The sequence below is a fragment of the Vanellus vanellus genome (assembly GCF_965231255.1).
Source record: "Vanellus vanellus genome assembly, chromosome: 1".
In the NCBI taxonomy this organism is placed as follows: domain Eukaryota; kingdom Metazoa; phylum Chordata; class Aves; order Charadriiformes; family Charadriidae; genus Vanellus; species Vanellus vanellus.
The window spans coordinates 137,160,985-137,181,324 of NC_138905.1; the positions used below are offsets into that span (position 1 = coordinate 137,160,985).

At 41.0% G+C, this 20,340-nt stretch overlaps 1 protein-coding gene across 1 annotated transcript in view; it reads right to left on the reverse strand.

The window, feature by feature from the left end:
- The window catches only part of BMX (BMX non-receptor tyrosine kinase), a gene marked incomplete at both ends in the record, with an annotated part of 28,875 nt that extends 17,321 nt beyond the window's left edge, over nt 1-11,554 (reverse strand). The window contains 5 exons of the mRNA XM_082480418.1: nt 3,509-3,570; nt 5,347-5,466; nt 6,051-6,132; nt 10,309-10,413; nt 11,417-11,554. Coding sequence (XP_082336544.1) covers nt 3,509-3,570; nt 5,347-5,466; nt 6,051-6,132; nt 10,309-10,413; nt 11,417-11,554 — 507 coding nt within the window. The remainder of the gene's footprint in view (nt 1-3,508; nt 3,571-5,346; nt 5,467-6,050; nt 6,133-10,308; nt 10,414-11,416) is intronic.
- Nucleotides 11,555-20,340: the final 8,786 nt, after the last annotated feature.

Genomic DNA, 20,340 nt, shown 5'->3' on the forward strand with positions numbered 1-20,340 from the left:
ATTTACTTAATTTAAATAAGGGGAAGAACAAGTGAATGCCTGATTCAGTCCCCTGAGCCAGAAGATGCACATGATCTCTTCCTGCAAACACACAAACTCTCGATCTGATCTCACCAAGATCCAGTGGAGATACTCATTTTTAAAGAGGTATCACAGTCCTCCTCATTTGACTAGATTTAAGTCTGTTACTCATCAAGAACTACTACTTGAACCCAATAAGGGTAGTTCCTGTTGGCCATATCTGATGACGAGTGGAAAGGAGCTTATAGCTTGAGGGCCTGTGTTAGGCAGGATTCAAGTCTTAGGCTGCTTGTTTGCTTTGTGGAATAATGACAGAACTCGAGTTGCCTGCAGCTGCCAGAAAGATAGAGAAAGTTATATTAGAGATTAAATTGTTTTCTCTTTAAAGCATCTAGTGATGTTAGAGCAAGCTGATATTCAGTAAACGTGTTTATGAGCTCATGAGCACCTCTGAGTTTTGTCCTTGGTAATTTTTGGAGACCAAATTGTTCTTTCTTAGTTTCCTGTGTTTTGCTTACAGAACAATCAAGGTATCATCCTCTGATGGGGCTTTCATCTTTTTGTGTGAACAGAAGAAAACGCAAAGGATTGGCCAAAGTAAATGGCAGAAAGAGTTATGATCACAGAAATTAATTTTGCTTTGTCTAACCTGCCAGGGAAAAGAACCAGCCAAAGATGAGCACATCAGATTTGCATCCCTTTGGGTTTCACTGCTGGATATGTATTTCTCTGTTGCAATATTCTGGATGGACTCATCTGTAACCTGGTACTGATTAATGTCTTGATTTTTGTCTGTACGTACAGCTTTCCATTTCCAGCATTGGCTGAAAGCCCCAAAGCATTTCCTAATAATAACTGAGTGGATCTTATTATTTCCTTTATGCTGGCAGTGCTATTATTGTGGTTTTCATATTGATGACTGTGCCACTGTCATCTAGAGAGCCGTAGGTGACAGTCTGAGATTCAGCTGCGATGTGCACATGGGGAATGCCTACCATCTGCTGCACTACACCCCTGCCGTACAGCTGGAAGCATGTGCTCAATCACTTCAGCTTCCATAAACCTTGTCCAATACATAAGCATGAGAAGATACGTGTATGCACTCAATGGACTTCTATGATCTCATCTACTGCAGCATCGGTCCAACCTACATGAACCATTTGCCATTGCAAAGACAGTGTCTTCCAGGCCCCAGCAGAAGTCAGTTTCTCAGGCAGGAACCTCCTGCTTCCTGCTGTTATCAAAGCACAGGACAAGTGCCCATTGGTTCCCGTGAAGGGACCTTTGTGCCTACTGTTCTTTGTAATGGCATCACTCTTTAGGAACCAGCTCCTCTGTGGGAGAGTAGAGGTATAACGCCGAACTGGCGACAGGGACAGGGGCTTCAAAGGTGCAGGATGTAAGAGTGCAAAAATAATGCCTTATGCAAAATTTAATGCCTCTAGTCAGTTTTGCATACATGCAAAAGTAATGTCTCTGGGCAGTTGGGAAGAAAGCAAGGCAGCAAGACTTGTACAGGCTGGAGAGGTGAGGGACATGAACTGAGAGAGGCGAAAAGAAGGCTGGCGGTACGGTGGTACCTCTGATGATCAAACTGAGTAGATGAAAGGGCAAAATAAAAATGTGCTGAGAGCTTACAGAAGTAGCTCTGTGACTAAATATAGACTGTTACTCAGCATGAGCAGTCAGTATTAGCCTTCTTAACCTGATCATATCATATGGCTTGGGAAAATGAAGTCAAGTTGTTCTAACCAGATGTGGTAGTTATTATATCTGCACTTACTGAATCTGTTTTAGAAGTACCCATCTGAAAACTGTCATGTCCTTGCTTTTTAAATTTCCCTTTCAAAATACCTTCTTTGAACTCAAGCAGATAATAAAAATAAATCATAAAGGCCTAGCAGAAGCCAGCATGTTCAGCAGCAGATTTGCATGACTGATGATCTCTCCAGATAGACAAAGCATCTCCTAATGGAAGCCAGGCAAAACAGACCAGGGTATTCAAAACAAGTTACGCTGCTGGATGTTTACAATGCTATTACTTTCAAATCTCATTATGCGAAAAAAATGTCAAAAGGTTCTTTGTTCTTAGCTTCTTTCCAAGGCTTTTCTTAAAGCTTCATTTTACAGCTCTTGTGATTTTGTCTTCTGTCTATTGATAATCTATGCATTTCTTAAAGCCCTGGCTGTTCATGTCAACTGCATACACAAAAATGCCAGCTTTTTTTCTTTTTCATAAAATTACTTTATGATTAACAAAGAGAAGCTAGGAAATAGACCCAGACTGTGTTCTAAAGATACAGAATGGAAGACAAATTAAAATAAAGCAGGAAATACAGATTTAAAAATCCTGTGATTTGAAACGCAATCTGGTTTAATTTGGAGGACGTTGGGGTAACAATCTGTGAATACACAGATGGACCATCTTGTTAGTCTTTTTTGAAATAAATAAAAACATAATAACTTAAACCACTTTGTTCTCTTCTATTCTCTTGTCAGCTACCTCCTTTCCACCTACAAACCTCAATAATTAGGCTAGGCAGTAAAACTAAGGTCAAAGATACCTGGCACAGGAGGAGCTAGATGAGGAATTAAGCATAAAATTGAATCTTCCAGTCTTGCTTTTACTTTTAACCCTACCAACTGTTGCCCTTCTTCATCAAGCAACTGCTGTACTGGAGGACTCAGGCTGAATTGAGCATGAGCAGCACCTTTTGGCATCCTGGTGTCCTGTTTTTCTCTTTGTGTTTGTGAAAGCCTGGCTTTCTCAGGTGGACAGTAAGGCCCCGTGCTGGTGGGAGACCACACTCTTGGGTTTCTGTCTGATATAAAGTCAAGATGTAGGCAAGAGCACATAAAGAGCTCAGATGCGCTTCCCAATTCATTAACTTAGAGGCCGCCTCTGTAGAGTTGGACTAAACAGACCTTCCTAACCAGCCATCTGTACTCCTGACCCAACCCTCTGGGGGCACAACTTGGGACTTGCCAGAGATATTTGCAGTTCATCCACCATTTCTCACCCACCTAAAGGGTAGATTTGTTCACACCTTCAGTTACAATGTTTGCTCCAAGTACTATGAGCACCGTTTTCACTGGGGAGGGTGCTGGAGGGGAGTTTATGTCATCTCTAGGAATGGCGACCTCCTACACACTAGAGAGCTAATTTTGATGGCATTCCCTGATCCCACTGGAAATAAGTGTGTAAAGTAAAAGACATCACTACAACGGCTGTAACCAGTACTGCCACCAGCATGTTAAAGTGACCTGAATGTGGCTGAGACTTTCCCAGTGTGCCATTTACAGCATGCGGGAGAGGGACATGAGTCCTTCCCTCTGACATGCTGGTGGACACAAGGAAGCTGAAGCTGCGCTGCAGATTAGAGGTCTACATCATCTTCCACTGAGTGGTGGTTTGCAATTCTCCATTCCATCCCACAGCCCTCCCAGGTCTTTCCCTGTATCCAGACACTCAAATGTTTTCACCTACCAGTGTCTGAGGGACTGGAGGCAGTGGTTTCACAGACCCAGTTGTGCAACACAGAGTCACATCTAGAAGACAGACAGAATCAAAGAAAAAAACATGAATTTAAGTAAGGCTTTATCACTTGAGGCTTTGTCACTTGCTGATCTATGTAGTGGCAGCAATGGCATCATGCCAGCTGACATTTCACCTCCCTGAGGTATCGACTTGCTTTAGCTCTGTATTTTCCAACCTTCTCTTAATTCAAGCACCACTTCAATATCTTTAAAAACCCCATCAGCCATTGTTTTCATCTACGCCAAAATACAAATTCAGGTAAATATGCGGTTGTGTTTAGCTCTGTGGTTTTCCCAGTTCTGCTAGCTTGTTTGATTATATATAGAGAGAAACATATATATACTTTCTTTTTATTCTGTTTTTTTTTTTTTGAAATGGTTTCATTGAAACTTTTAATCTGTGAAGCAGTAATTAAGAAATACCTCTTTCAATTACCCCATCGTTACAAGACTGAGGCTGTCTGCAGTCATCCCTGCACAGACAGTCTCCCTGTGCTCCACACATCCCTGTTAGCAATCTCTGGAACATATTTAGGAACAAATTTAGAGTAGATATAGCACATTATCCTGCATGCATTATTATCTCAGACATAAATGAAACATTCAATATACAAAACCCTCTTTTTGATTTGTCTCTTGGCTACGTCATCCATGACTGGTAATGAGGTATTTCCTTGTCCTTACCACTGACTGGGGGTTTCATGGTCTTATTTGCTTGTATAACAAGCAGTTTTGAAGTTATACAAAGCTATTCAAATTACTGTTACAAATCAGCTGACAACTCTTTACATTATTTAGCGTTCCATAATGATGAAACCTGTTGTAATAGTAGATAAGCCTATATCATTAATTTCAAAGTTCAAAAGTATTGCTATACTGTTACAGGCAGTCTCACAGATATAAATCAGGTTCCTAACTGCTCACACCTACAGTTTTTGATTTAACTTTTAATTTCGGGATCATACTTTTTTGATTGTGACTGCAAATGCTTAAGACCAAGGTTCAGTCATGACCGAAAACAGTGGATCTTACAGTGCTCTGATTCCAGATACTCAAGCTTTAAAAGGATGAAGCCCAAATTGTCATAAATTGCTTTTCCCTCTTCCATACGTGGCATTTCACTGTTAAGCAGCACTGTTAAGAACACAGACATGTGGGAATTCCCTTCTGAAAATGTGAAACCTAGGAGGGTACCACTTCATAAATTTTCCTCTCTCAGTCTTTCCAGATAAAAGTTAAAACCCCTAGATAATTGTGACTAAGTTCTAAAAAAAATAATTTAGAAAAGCATGTTAAAATAAAAAAGTGCTGCAAGTTAAATCACATTGTTTAGAAAAAAACCCATATCATTATTTATTAATGTAAGAGTTTTACTTCTATTTAGTTATGAAACTGTGTTGTGTTACATTCATTCATACGCACTCCTGTGCTGAACTTCTATTGTTCCTACCCATCCAGCTTATGGGACCTCACCCATAATGCTACAATTTAGCTACAGATCTTAAGAATAAGGAGAAAAATAATTCCATATCTGGTTTATTTTGTAGGTAAAAATGTCACAAACTTTTTGATCAAACACAGCACATATAATTTAGTATATTATTTCCCTGAGTTATACTATAAGCTACAATGTATAGCAGCTATGATGTTAAAAGTTTAGCACATACATGAAAAGGGGCAAGTAGATTAGCTTTTATACTGATTACACTGCCTTATATGTCCATGTGATTTGGCAATATTCTGATAAACATCAATGAGACTGATAAAACAAATAAAAGAACACATTACGTTTCTCCCAAATTGTACATCCAGGGGCTGCTTTACAGGTCTGGTTGCAACAGAGAAACTTCCCGCTGATGAAGAATCCTTTATGATACTTGTTTAGTAAATCAGAATTGTCTTTAATTTCTGGAAAGCACAGAGAAACCAAAGAGAACATGAAAGGCTGCAAGATGGGAATGTTCCTTATGATCCATAGGTCTGCTGCCCCAGGCCCCGGAGTGCTTACTGACTTCTAGCTCTAGACAGGTATCCTGGACCCATTTTTATCTCTGTACTATATTCCTCTATGCTTCACTGAAAACAATAGGGATGTCCTTGAAAAAAAGGAAGAAAATACAAAAGAAAAAGTACTAGCAGTATTGGTTGTCAAAATGGGTTTCCAGTAGGTAAGCACTGTACTAGCCACATCAGGAATGTTTGTGCTCTATTAACCTGCATCGGTAAAGGCTTAGCATATGATAAAAATTTAAAAAAGCCCATGGAAAATACCAAAATAGGCTTTATTTTGGCTTATTTCTCACTGAGACTTTCAGCCTTGAAAATTTCTAATCCATTCTTGAAAATGCCATGCATTTCAACCAGTTGGTGCTGAAGAACGAACGAGGCTGAAAACAGGTGACAAAGTATTGCACAAAATGATGAGGCAGGAGCATTTTCCTATCTCTCCCCATGTTATTTGAATATTTTGGTACACAAAGGAATAGTGTTACCTCTATGCAAAGCTGCAAGCCACCGCTCCCGGCTCTCTTCATTAGCTGCATAGACGTAGAGAAGGCCACCCTTGTACACAATCTGGAAGAGGTTGGGAAAGCCACCATGGTGAGAGTGTACTGCCTGAAAGCATGTTGCTATGCAAAAGGGGAAGGGGGAAAGGGTCAGGAATGGAAAAAATAGGCTTTGTGGACCCACATCAAACTCCCATAACTTAGTAACATTTCTCAGAGGTCACTTATATTATTGCCATTTCATATAAATACTTCATATTTCATGTAAGTATATTTCATATAAATAGAATCATAGAATACCAGGTTGGAAGAGACCTCAAGGATCATCTGGTCCAACCTTTCTTGGCAAAAACACGGTCTAGACAAGATGGCCCAGCACCCTGTTCAGCTGAATCTTAAAAGTGTCCAATGTTGGGGAATCCACTGCTCCCCTGGGGAGATTGTTCCAATGGCTAATTGTTCTCAGTGTGAAAGGGCAAAAATCCAAAGAGGAGAGAAGTAAAAGAGAGCATCTGTTATCCATTTCAGTGGCCATGACAGTGTCCAATTGGAATCTCTCCAGGACTAACTTGTACCCATTGCTCCTCGTCTTTTCCATGTGACTCCTTGTAAAAAAGGAATCTCCATCTTCTTTGTAGCCACCCTTTAAATACTGGAACTTGGTGATAAGATCTCCCCTAAGGCTTCTTTTCTCAAGGCTGAACAAACCCAGTTCTCTCAGCCTTTCCTCATATGGCAGGCTTCCCAATCCTTTCATCATCTTGATGGCCTTTCTCTGGATCCTCTCCAGCCTGTCCACATCTTTTTTGAATAGTGGGAACCAAAACTGAAAACAGTATTACAGCTGTGGCTTGACAAGTCCTTAGTGGGATAATGACTTCTTTATCTCTGCTGGCGATGCCCTTGTAGATGCAATCCAGCATCCTATTGGCTTTCTTTGCTGCAGCAGCACACTATTCGCTCCTACTAAGCTTCTTGTCCAGCAGGACTTCTAGCTCCCTCTCTACAGAGCTGCTCGCTGGTCAGGTAGATCCCAGTCTGTACTGCACTCCTGGATTATGTTTTCCCAGGGGCAAGACCTTAGACTTTTCCTTGCTGAATGTCATAAGGTTCTTGGTAGCCTGCTCTTCCAGCCTATCCAGGTCTTCCTGCAGGGTGGTTCTCCCTTCCAAAGTGTCCACTTCCCCGCTTAGTTTGATGTCATCAGTGAACTTCGTCAAGGTATCCCATCATCCAGACCACTTATGAAGATATTAAACCATGTTGGGCCAATATCGATCCCTGGGGGACCCCATATGTGACAGGTTGTCAGTCTGAAAAGGAGCTATTTACCACCACCCTCTGGGTGCGGCCTGCCAGCCAGTTCCCCACCCACTGCACAGACCACTTGTCTAGACCATAATGCATCAGTTTCTCTAGGAGGAGGCTGTGGGAAACTGTACCAAAAGCCTTGGAGAAATCCAGGTGGACAATGTCCACTGCTCACCCCACATCAACAGAGGTTACTTTGTCCTAGAAGGCAATCAGCTTTGTAAAGCAGGAATTTGCCCTTGGTGAATCCGTGCTGGCTTTTCCCAGTCATGTGCTTCATTTGACTTGTGATAGCCCCCAGGGGCTGAAGTAAGACTGAGGGGCCTATAATTTCCTGGATCCTCCTTTAAGCCCTTCTTGTAGATGGGGCTGACATTAGCCTTCTTACAGTCTTCTGGGACATCCCCTGATCTCCACAACTTCTCAGAGATTACGGACAGCAGCTTTGCAACAACATCAGCCAGGGTGGATAAAGTCAGGGCCCATCGATATGTAGGGGTCAAGCTCCTGCAATAGTTCACATACCAACTCTTCCTTCACTGATGGAGGTTCTGTGTTTGAATCAACTTGGATTTTTGTTCCCAAGACCTGGGGCCCAACAGTGCTGGTAAAGACAGAGGTGAAGACAGTGTTGAGAACCTCTACCTCTTCTGCATTGTTGGTGACTAATTCACCTCTGCTCTTTAACAGCAAGCCAATATTTTCCTTCTGTTTCTGCTTGTTGTTTATGTACCTGAAGAACCCTTTCTTGTAGTTTTTGACATCTCTGGCCAATTTCAATTCGAGCTGAGCTTTTCTAACTGTATCTCTGCATGCCCTGGCAATGCCCTTGTAGTTCTCAAGGGGTATTTGTCTGCTTTTCCATTTCTGGCACACTTCTCTTTTGGTTTTGAGGAGACTCATATGAATATGTACTGCCGTAACAAAAGTGATTTGCATCCTAAGGCACAGTTGCAGAAACAAAGGACAGCATAGAATATTTCTAGATACACCCATCTTCTATGTACAAAAGATCTTATCACCCACATGTAAACTCTTTCTTTCCACTTCATTTTTTTCAGACTTATCGTCCAGCTTTTGGCTGTTGTTACACAAGGCCAGACCGAATGCTTACCAAGGCCAGGAACCTGTCTCTGACAGCATCCAGTTACAATACTGAGGCAGAATATATGCTCAGGGCAACTGTACAGTCATCAAGGAATCCTGATCCAAAGGTGATGCATTTATACTTACTACCCTTTGAGAGGTATTTTTCTTCTGTGAATTAGTTCTGTTGCCTTTTTAAGCAAATAACTACCACGTCCTGCATAAAGTAGTCCTTCAGCTTAGCTACATAATATGAACAGTCAGCTTCCTTGCTTGTTTTCAGGCTATCTTCTGCTAGCTTCGTTTGATGCCTACTTAAAAATTACTAACATCTACTTTGTTTTTTGATGATGTTTAGTACCGAGCAGACTGTGTACGTGCGTGTCTGTGTTGTCAGGGTTTCATTTCCCTGTGTATGTTTCCTTTCAGTTATCTGCATTGAATTTCAAATGCCACTTAATTGTTTTTGTTTATGAGACTGAAGAGCCCTTGTTATTAAATGTGTACTCCCACTGGTAAGTATACACGACTGATCAATTTGCTTCCTGTCTCTTTATTTAGTTAAATGCTGGAGTCCTGTGAGCTTTTCTCTTTAACATGTTATCCGTCCAATCTATTAGTCATTGTCAAGTCTCTCCTTTGACCTCTCTTCAGTTTACAACATCTTTCTTCAATTACAGTCACCAGAACTAGACACAATATTCTTCTGGCGATCACAGCAGTGTCAAAACATATTGAGTGCTTTTACTCAATATATGCCTGCTTCTGTGTCCAAGGATGCCATTTGCTCCTTTAGCCATAGCATCACACTGGGAATTTATGTTCAGCTATCATGACCCTAAAGCCCTCTTTAGAGATACCATTTCCTGGAACAGTCTTCCATCCTGTAAAGACAGCATACTCTTTTTTTCCTCACTTAACTGAATTATGCTCTCCTGACATAAATACAGTGATTTAACATAAATGTGTCATTCAGTGCCACAAAACTGGGGGAGGGAGAAGGGAAAGAAAGACCGGAATGACTCCTAGGATCAACCAGGCAGTGAAATATTAATTGTCTCTCATGAGGTTGCCCTTGGGCATGGCAATTATTGCAGGGTCATGAATTAATGCACTATTCAGCAGCTCTGTTGTTCACCCTAGCAGCCTGCTGCTTGTGGTTGCACTGTTTGGCAGAGGCACTCCAGAGGGGGAACTGTAGCCACTTCTCACATCTGCATCTCCCACTGCCCATAGAATTGAGACTGATGGAGGCTCTAGGAGGAACCTGAGCTGGGCAACTGAAACAGATGAAACGCAGCAAATCTGAATTTATGTTCTTCTCATCACATTCAATTATTGAACATCTGTAGCGCTAGCGCTTAGTGCAGCTGCATCTTCTGATACATTCACAAAGGATAGCCTTGGATTTCCTGACTATGGCACATTTGAATGGTAATCAGGCAGTCAGGGGTCAAATCCTGCACTTGGTATTGAGGCAAAAAAAAATTGGAAAGAGACAGTGACAACTAAAATAAGAATTTTTAAGTGCTTAATTCTTCCTTAAAATAAGTGATAATCACATAGTGTTGTGATCTATATATTCCAGAACCTATTAAAGCAAATATCTGATAGACCTTTCAACATAAAAGAAACAAGGCTTGACCTAAATTCTGTCACAGTCAATGAAAAACTTTTCAGCAAAGTCACAACTTCAGTAATAGGGACTGATATTCTCTTTGCTGTAAATATCCATAGCACTCAGCAGTATCACGTATCACTACTCAGGATAGGAATGATCAGTGTACCTTTACAATGACTGGAAAATTTCACATGAAATGTAACTGAAACAGATTTCATAGCTAACCTGAAAAGGATATTGTCTCGCAGGAGGTGTTGATTCCTCAAGATTCACTGTCTCAACACATCGGATTTTCTCAATCTCAATTGACCCCCTTTTGCTTCCTTTTTTCTAAGAGGGAAAAAACACAGCAGACTGTAAACTAATGTTAACAAAATATAAAGTAGTTTAGTTTGAGTATTTTGTGCAATTTCATGTTTAAAGCTGGATAAGCCATAGCTTAGGATTTGTTAAACTTTACAAGAAAGGTAGTAAAAAACTTCCTTGGTACCCTACCTGCATCTAATATATCGATCAAGTTCCTTTTTAAGTCAGTTACAAGAATTACAGGACACAGCCCTATATCTGAGAAAATATCTGCTGCAACTGCAGGAGTACAAGGCAGAAAGTGAGGACCAGGAGGAAAAGAAGAATTAAGAGGAATTAAGAGGAAAACACCTTAAGTGAAAACCAGAAGCCTATCACCTGTGGCATTCATAATTTTGTTAAGGTAATGGAGCTTGTTCTCACTAAGCCCTGCAATTTCCTTATGGGATGTAACTCACGGGAGCAGTCCAAATGTATTAAAAGGAACAAAAACTTTAAAATAAGTTGCCTGGGACATACATTTGCATTCCTGACGAGATATGCTGAGTGAAAAGCCACACTTTTGTGATATACAGTCACTCCTTAGGAAACCAGGATAGTTTAACCGTCTGCTTTGTGCAGCTCAGGGGTGAGATTACGAACTAATTATGCCTCATACAAGTAACTTCTGAAGCCAGTTATTTACATCAGTTCAGAGGGAAGCCTGAACAAGGAAAACTTCCCTATTCAAGGCAATGTGTAAACATATGCCAATGTTAATTACTTGCTTAAGTTCTCTTTGGAAGGACACAAACAGATGCTTAATGGTAAGCACGACTGTAAGAGTTGTGCTGAAGAGAGACACCCTTAAGCCCGTGGCTAAGTGTTTTCCTCGAGCCAAAACTATAGCCTACAATTCTATTCAAAACAAAGTACACCTGCTGTTCTAACACATGCTGTCTAATCCGGTTGCACAAAAGAAAACCAGAGGATTAAGATGACACTGGAAAACATTAGAACAGTTTACTTAAAAAAAATTATTTCTTACCCCTTTGTCATATTCATAATAAGAAAGCGTTGCTTTCGTCAGAACAAACAACCTTTTCTTGTAATTAATTGGTGATATTTTTTTCTTCTGCTGTGACTTCTTTAAAAGAAGTTCTTCTAGAATTGTTTTCTTCTCCATTATATTTCCCTAAAAGAACATCATAGCTACTTTTATTACTACTATTAATAAACATAACACCAGCTATAGAAACAGTAATAATTAATATATTAAAAGTCTTTGTCCTCTATATTTTTTAAAAAATATTATAGTAATATATGGTTACAAAACGTGTTTAATACTGCTTAAAAAATGAGGTTGTTTACCTTATTCACTCAGTAAAAACAATTATAGTACATAAAAATTAAACTACATATATATCGCAGTTCTAAACAAGGTGTCTCTGTTACTTTATTGTCTGAGTATCTCTCCTTTTAAAGCCCTGCACGCTTTCTGGCAGAGAGCACAGTCTGCTTTATGTACAAATGTATTACACCTGCAGCATAACAGGGAAGGCATTACAGCAGCAAAGAGAATGACAACGAAAAAGAAAACCCTTCTGTTTACAGACCAGAAAAACATATCTGGTGCTGACAAGGGTATTCCCTGAACTGGAAATTTCCCATTTCTTTCTTCCAACTGAAACAAATGCACTTCTACGGGAAAATGACACGTGGAAAAGATCAAAAAGTAGAAATGTTCTTGTACTACACATATATACATATATACTTCTATTTGTGCGTTTTTTCTTAGCCTTGGTAATCGTACAGTAGAAAATGCTAAAAAGGTTCCGTCATATTTCTACAAGTTTAGTATGATTTCAGGTTATCTTACCCAAGTGTGAAGAAAGCACGTCACGTCCTTTGCGTGTATGCTCTGGAGGTCCAAAGGGAAGTGTTGTGCTAAGCTACCCACTTTGTTATGTCCCTATTCACCAGATAGAGCCCAGCAGAAAGAGAATATTTGCATGACGCTCATCACACCCACTTGTTCTATCCGCTGAATTCTACCCCAAACCAGAAAGCAACAGGTATCTAGTAGGAACAGTCTGAAGAGGAAAAGGGAGGCTTTACTCCACCATGGATATCTGGCTACCCTCCCTGCGGACAGGATGCCTACCTACACCTTCCACCAACTCCCTTTTGGACAGAGCAGTGCATATTAGTGCCACCGGTGAGTCAGTTTAAAACCAATCTTGCCATGGCATAAGACGTCTGAAGGATTTGGGGCTGAAATCTTTCCGTTGAAATGTCTGCTCTCGTGTGGAGGAAAGGAGTGCCCACCCCACTTTAGCAGATTTTTCAGGCGTCACAGGGTAGGCACTTGCTCTGACTGACTGTAGGAATAACTCGTGCGAAGTTAGCGGTTAGTTCAGCGTAGCTTAGAGAAACTGTCTGCAATGAAATGATAGGGTGCGATAGAAGACCTAAAAACCTAGTCATTCCCACAGTGGAGCAGTAAGAACTCCTGCTTTCTGTAACGGCACGTGCTTTTGTCTCCTTATGCTGGGAAACATCCAATCTTTAGCTACAACCCATTGAAGTTCACAGAGCTCATGGGGATTCTGGAGGCCAGAAATAAGGATGAGTGAGATGGAATTTCAGCTACTTTATTTTAAAGCATTTTTCGCAGGTCCTCTTTCTCGGGTTGTCACCGTGTGATCTTTACAAAACTTCTTAAGTAACTGCTGCTTTAATTATTCTGAACGATTACCTGAATTCCCAGAGCTGATAACATTGCTCTTGTGAGACCTAATCCACATTGGCTCTAACAGTGACCACTGAGAGCCCAGAGAATATCAGCTGAAGCCGGAGTGACTTGACTGCAGTGTAGACTTAGTGTGGCTTAGAAAAAAGGCCAAGTGCTTCCATTACTACTTGTGGAGTTGTGCTATGAGTGCACACCAAGAATTGAGTAGACCCAAAAGGATTTACCATGATATGTAATTTCATTTAAATATTAGAGCCTTATGTTCTATAAACTGTACCTTGCAACAGTCAAGAGAGGCTATTAAAAATACAGTAATATATAATATAATCTATAAGTTGTATTTTATATATTATATATGTATATTTTATACATAGAAAGAGAAAATTAGGCTGAGGGGAGGCCTCGCTCTCTATAACTACCTGAAAGGAGGTTGTAGAGAGGTGGGGGCTGGTGTCTTCCCCCAAGTAACGGGACGAGAGGAAATGGCCTCAAGTTGCACCAGAGGAGGTTTAGGATGGATATTAGGAAAAAAATTTTCACCAAAAGGGTGATCAAGCATTGGAATAGGATGCCCAGGGAAGTGGAGGAACCTTCATCCCTGGAGGTATTTAAAAGACAGGTTGACTTGGTGCTTATGGACATGGTTTAGTGGTGGTTTTGGGAGTGTTAGGTTGATGGTTGGACTCATTGGTCTTGGAGGTCCCTTCCAACCTAGATGATTCCATGAATCTAAATATAGCAAATACAAATTATGAAATAAATAGTAAACCCTTACGAGGTTTATTAAACATTTATTTAAAAAATTGTAAGTATTTATAATGGTTAAAATTTTGTTTTCTTGATATTGGAAAAATCACATAGTCATCTTTCTAAAGTAATTAGCTGAAAACAATATTCTGTTGAATTTAGGCACTTGCTGTCTCTGGATGTGTCCTTGCAGAGTAAATGACATAAGGGATCACCTTGTGCTCTAACAGCATGCCTTCTGCCTTGTTGTCTGTGGGCCTGTAGCAAGCACATGACCTTGTTCTAGGGGTGCAATAGAACATAAAAGGTATAGGTTAAGAGAAACACCTATAAGACACAAAAAAGCCTATAAAAATTGTTATATTCCTTAGTTTCTCTGAGGCAGAATACTGTGTGTTCGGCCTTTGAGGAAGCAGCTGCTTACACTGCAGCATATATCAGGCACTTCATTACTGGAGTGCTCTGGCTCAAGTTTAAAAAAATGTTTTCCAGATTTTGACTTTGCATTACAACTTGAGATAGAAAGCAATTTCAACCTCTAAAAAAGGAATCTTGACAGTGAAACTACTTCCTGTCCAGATCCACTGCACAATGCTCTTCTTTTCCCGCTTGTGGAAAAGAAATTACAGCAGCTGAAATTATGCCAAATGAAATACTCAAACTCTTTTTTTTTTTTTTTTAAAGAAGAATGTGTTGCACTGCCTTTTCACTGCCCAGGCTGCCCTTCCTCTGTGAGCAGAGTCTTTTGTGCTGAGTCAGGACATGCTCACACTAACCCCTTAGTTGTGCTGAAGGATGATCCTTTGGTGCAGAAAGTGCAGAGAGTGGCCTGGGACGAGTACAAATTTCTGCCTACCTAGAGAATTGCAAGGTCGGGTACCCCCCCTCTTTGCTGGATGAAGCTCAAATCCTTCAACTGTGAAATCTAATTTCTCCCTGGAAGAAAATAAAAAGCCATATGAAATTAGCTGTAAACACTTGTTCCGTATGATTTGAGGGGACATGAAGGATCTAGGGATCTTTGATTCCTTTTCCATGCTTTAAATTTTTGCCCTGTCTTCGCAACAGTTGTGCTTGTACTGAGGATATTTGCATTTTCTTTGCTTTCTGCAACACAGTGACAAATATAAAAGTTTTTTCCCCCCAACAGATCATTAAAGTCTTAGAAACCATCCTGTCTTTCAGAAAGAGGGCTGCTGTGAGACAGTTTATCAGAACTGCACTCGGCAAGGAACAAGCAAAAGGGGCTGGGACATCCTGGAGGCAAGAGGCACTTTCTCTAGCGTTAGCTGATTTTTCTGTTTCCTTCTCTGGCAAAGTGGTTTGGATGTGATGGTGACTGAGAAGCATTTTCTAATGGTAGGCTGTAACGCAGCATGCAAGCTGCAGGGTACTCTGGCTCTTTCCCTCTTAGTAACCTTTATCTTCAGCAGAGTGAGCAGCTGGAAAGCAAAAGGGAAAGGGACAGCAGACGTGACAGGACAAGCTTGGAGAAGAATGTGATTAAGCTATGGTGGCTGGGGAAACAGTCACGTTGGAAGCATGGCTCCTGGCTCAGAAATGCTGGCAAGAAGGACCTCCTGACTCCCAACCAAGTGGACACATGTCCCTCCCCTGGATGAAGGAAGCAAAGGAAGCAAATTGAACCTTCTAGGCTGTTCTCCCCTGCAGGTTCAGAGGGAACCCTTTCTTTCAGTTCAGGTTAACTATTTCAGCTCATTAAGCTGTTCCGAAACAACCTGAAAGAACCCAGGATTTGGAATAATACAAATTTTCTTTTCTCTTCCAAGTAAAGTAGATGTAGAGGATGAGAGCTACTAATTCTAAAATTTCCAAGGTGCACGTAGACATGCAAAACCAACTATCCCTAGTTACTTACAAATTATATTAGTCTTGCCAGTGAACCATAACATTTTTAAGTTTGAATGTTTTGATAAACTGACCTTTTTGCAATCCACCAAACTTGAAATACATTTTAGTTAATTAAACCAGTTGCAAAGCACTACCTTGTTGTTTACAATTTATGATTAAGGTGACTCTAACACCAGTGGTGAATAAAAAGTTGAAATGAGATAAGCAATTTATTTTAATATGAATACATTTCCATTAAACCATGGTATTTAAATATACATATTTATGATGCATCCTCTTGGTACTCATTTTAGCAAGTCATATTTAGGCTACAGGATGGAACTCTTTCCTGATCCTGGTGTAATGGAAACCAGTGAAGGAAACAACTCAAGTACACATGGAAAACAGTACTAATAGTCTTAGGCTTTTCTGTCTTCTAATTTTAAAACTTAATTTAAAATCGTGGTTTAAATTATCCTGCATTTCACTGCTTTTCAGTGAAAATGACCTGTTTGGTATTGTGTATTTTTCCTCACATCACGAGACATGAAGTCTTAGTAATATTATACTTATGGTTTGGCATGTTGCAGCAGTCTAATTTCACTACATACGACAAACTTATCTTTTCCTCCCAGAAGCTCTCTTGTTCCCTCAATCTTTTTTCTGTTCAGTTGAAATTTACTGAGGGTCAGAACTTTTTGTATGCAAGATATAAAATCAAAACTACTTATTGGGGTCATGCCACAATAATTCATTGTTTATCCAAGGGATATTAGTGGGGTCTAGCCTCAAGTCCCTTAAAATATTATCACTGAAGTGTGTTTAAACATGCATTTCATTTACTCTGGTTTAGGATTAGTTACTTGTTTATAAAATACCAGCTGAATTCTATCTGAAATGGGTTATTACTCCACGGGCTGACAAAATGCAATTGACTTGTTCATGTTGCGATGCAGTTGCCCATAGCTGGACCTATGCTTTGAGTAGGAGGTTGAATTCAATGACCCCTTGAAGGCCTCTCTCAAACTGGACTATTCTGTGTCTCCTTTTGATTGTTAGCTAACATTATGCAAACAGCACATCTTGCTGGACCATGTGAAAACCTACTTTCTTGTTTGAAGGTCTCACCAGCCCTGCACCTGGTGGGACAAAGCTGCAGATGAGGGCCAGACCTGCCCTACAGACCTTTAGTAGGCAGGGCCATGTCCCTTAAAGGAAGCAGTCCAGTAATCTCATATTGTGTGAGTGCTGCTCAACTGTTTTTGTGACCTGAGCTTGCTCTGAAAGCAGTATGGTCTTAGTACAGGTAAAATGCAGTCTGTTACCCTGATAAGATGGCTTTAGTTTGCTGAGGTTTTGCAGTATTTCTTAAGCAGTGGTTGCTTCCCTAAACAATTAAAGCTAAAAATATAAATTATATATATTTGTAATATATGCATAAGGTATGAAATAATATTGATAATATTTTCATATCACTGCCAAGTAATCAAAATGTCAGTCAGCTAACAAATGACCATGAGATTAAAATCACAGAATCACTGAATTTTCAGAGTTGGAAGGGACCTCTAGAGATCATCTAGTCCAACTCCCCTGCTAAAGCAGGATTGCCTAGAGCACATGACTCAGGACTGCATCCAGGCGGGTCTTGAAAATCTCCAGGGAAGGGGACTCCACAACCTCCCTGGGCAGCCTGTGCCAGTGCTCTGTCACCCCCACCGTAAAGAAGTTTTTCTGTGTATTTGAACCAAACTTCCTGTGTTCTAACTTGTGCCCATTGCCCCTCATCCTGTCACTGGGAACCACTGAAAAGAGCCTGGCTCCATCCTCCTTCAACCCACCCTTTAGATACTTGTACGCCATAATAAGGTCTCCCAATCAATCTCCCAATCTCTAAAATCAAACATAATTTTTAAGGCTTTTGTTTGATCACCTTCAGATCACTTTATTTTTTTTTACACAAACTTGGAAGCTAGTTTTATTGTCAATAAATACTGATTATTTTCACATATATGCTTGATTTCAGCAGACGAAGATTAAAACAAACCACAAAATGCCTTGGCATTGCTCTACCCAGGTTTTAAATAAGGTGTTCATGAGAGACCTATATATGTGTGTAGCCACCAGGATTGGCTCTGTGCCAAAGAGCAAGGTTGAAATGGCACACCAAGAGTCGTTGTATTGAATTGACTGGGGACCATCTGTGGGAATTGGAGATAAATATATACAACAAAGTTTGTGGGATCTGCTGGGATGTATTTGAGGGTGCTAAGAGAGCTTGCTGATGTCATGACAAAGCCACTCTCATTTTTGAAAGGTCGCAGGGGACAAGTAACATTCCTGTCTGTGAAAACACAGAACCAGGAAACTGCAGACCAGTGAGTGCACCCTGGGAACAGTATGTGACATGTCCTCATGGAAGCTGTTTGCCTGCATGTGAAGGTGGTTGGGACAAGCCAAGTCAGATTTGTCAAGGGTAAACAGTGCATAAGCAACCTCATTGCCTCCTGAGATAGAGCAACTCGCTTAGCGGGAGCAGGGAGAGCCGTGGGTGTCAAACCTTGCTATTTCAAAGGGTGTTTGACACAGCCTACCCTGACAACCTTGTGGACAAACTGGTAAGATATGAACTGGGCCGGTGGGCTGCAAATTTGGTAGGAAACTGTCTAACTAGAGCTGAAAGGGGGATAGTTAATGGCTTAAAGCTGAACTGAGCGAGAGAGGCAGATGTGGAGATCACAGGGGTCAATGCAGGGTCTGATATTATTCATGTTGTATGTACACATGTGACAGTCACATCTTGTCACTTACTCTCACGGGTAGTGAGACTAAATGTGCCCTCTCCGAGATTGTAGAGTATACCAAACCAGGAGGAGAGGAAGGTACACAGGAAGGAAGAACCATCGCACAGAGACATCAACAGACTTTAGGGCCATCAAGGACTGTAGACTGCGGCCTGTGTGTTGGAATAAGCCCGAGCAGCCCTACAGCCTGGCAGCTGGCTGGTGGGGACACAACTCTGTGGCCAGGGCCCTGGGGCTCCTGGTTGGCGTTAACAAGCATGGACCAGCAGTGGGTCTTGGCAGCAAAGAGAGCTGACAGTGTGCTGGGCTGTGTCAGCAAGAGTATAGCCAGCAGACCAAGGTATGTGGTTTTGCTGCTCTACACAGCGTTTGTTAGGCCGCACCCGGTATACCATGCCCAGTTGTCATTTCCACATTGTTAGAGAGACATTGAATAATTCGGAGAGGGCCATCAGGATGGTTAGCATTTTGAAGAACTGGACATACAAAGAAGAACTGAAGGAGTTGGGTTTCCTGAGCCTAGAGAACAGAAGACTTGAGGGGAACATGTTACATTATTCAAATATTAAATTAATCAAATATTAAATATCAAATATTAAAAAGTCTTTCTGGAGAAGATGGAGGCACTCTGTCACAAAGATGCACAATGACAGGGCAAGAGGCAACAGACAAGTTGCCTCGGGAAATTCTGTCTGCGTATAAGGAAAAAATACTTCCCCGTGAGAACAATTAAAGATTGAAATAAGTTGCCCAGAGTCATGGTGGAATCTCCTTTGCTGCAAATAGTCGAGACTCAGCCCGACATATTCAGGGCCATCCTTTCCCACAGGAATTTGGGCAGAAGGCACTCTGGAGGTCCCTTTTAGCCTGGGGAGCACCCTGTGGGTTCTGAGCTCCCACCAGTCTGTCTTTCTCAGGAAAGCCAGCAGGTGGCACGGTACAACAGCAATAAAAGTCCAGTAAGCGGCAGTAAGGTGTGTTTGATACTGAGATAAATACTAAAAAACCCATGTTGATTTGGGGAAAGGGGCTTAATAAGAGGTATTCAGCATAGTTTAAAAAAAAAAGTTTATTTTATGGTCAATTTTATTTTAAGGGTATGTTATGTGTCTGTGTGCCCAAGCCAGGTAACGCTACACTATTCTGGTAGGTTTTCCTGGCGTTAGCTCTGGAGGTTAATGGTGATGTTCCCCAGCTCTCCCTTTCTTAAAGGAAAGGCATTTCACCTGTTAAGGAGCATCTTATAGGTGCCTTATAGGTAGGCAGTCTTGTGACCTCATGCTCGCTTATGAGCCTGTTGAGTGGATGAAAGACATGGACCCTCTGACACAGCAGGGATATTACAGGTTGGTCCCCAGAAAGGTGCATTGCCAGTCATCAACGGGACCAGGACAGGGGACTCTAAGGAGAGAAGGCATTTGGGACTTTGCTGTTCACCAGTTTAGCCCGTGTCTCATTCCTGGTGACCATCTGAGGAGCCCTTGGGAAACACAGAGGCTGGGAGCAGTCTGCACTCTGTGTGTGATTGTCTTCATGTTAACAGAAACAGTTAGATATGATTAGGCTCCATCAAATTTTATCGTTGATTTATTATGTTGTTGGTGTTACTGTACTCTGAGACAAGCCATGAATATATCAAACCAAATATAACAAGATAAACTATTTCTGTTGATGCAAAAGATTTCTGGTTAAGTAATATTTGCCCTGATAAACATATGGATGAGAAATCGAATAATTACCATGTACCGTGTTCAGGTACATCCAGCATGAGTGAATGTTGCAGCTGGAAGGTTTTCCCTAGCTTTTGTCAGCTTCTAT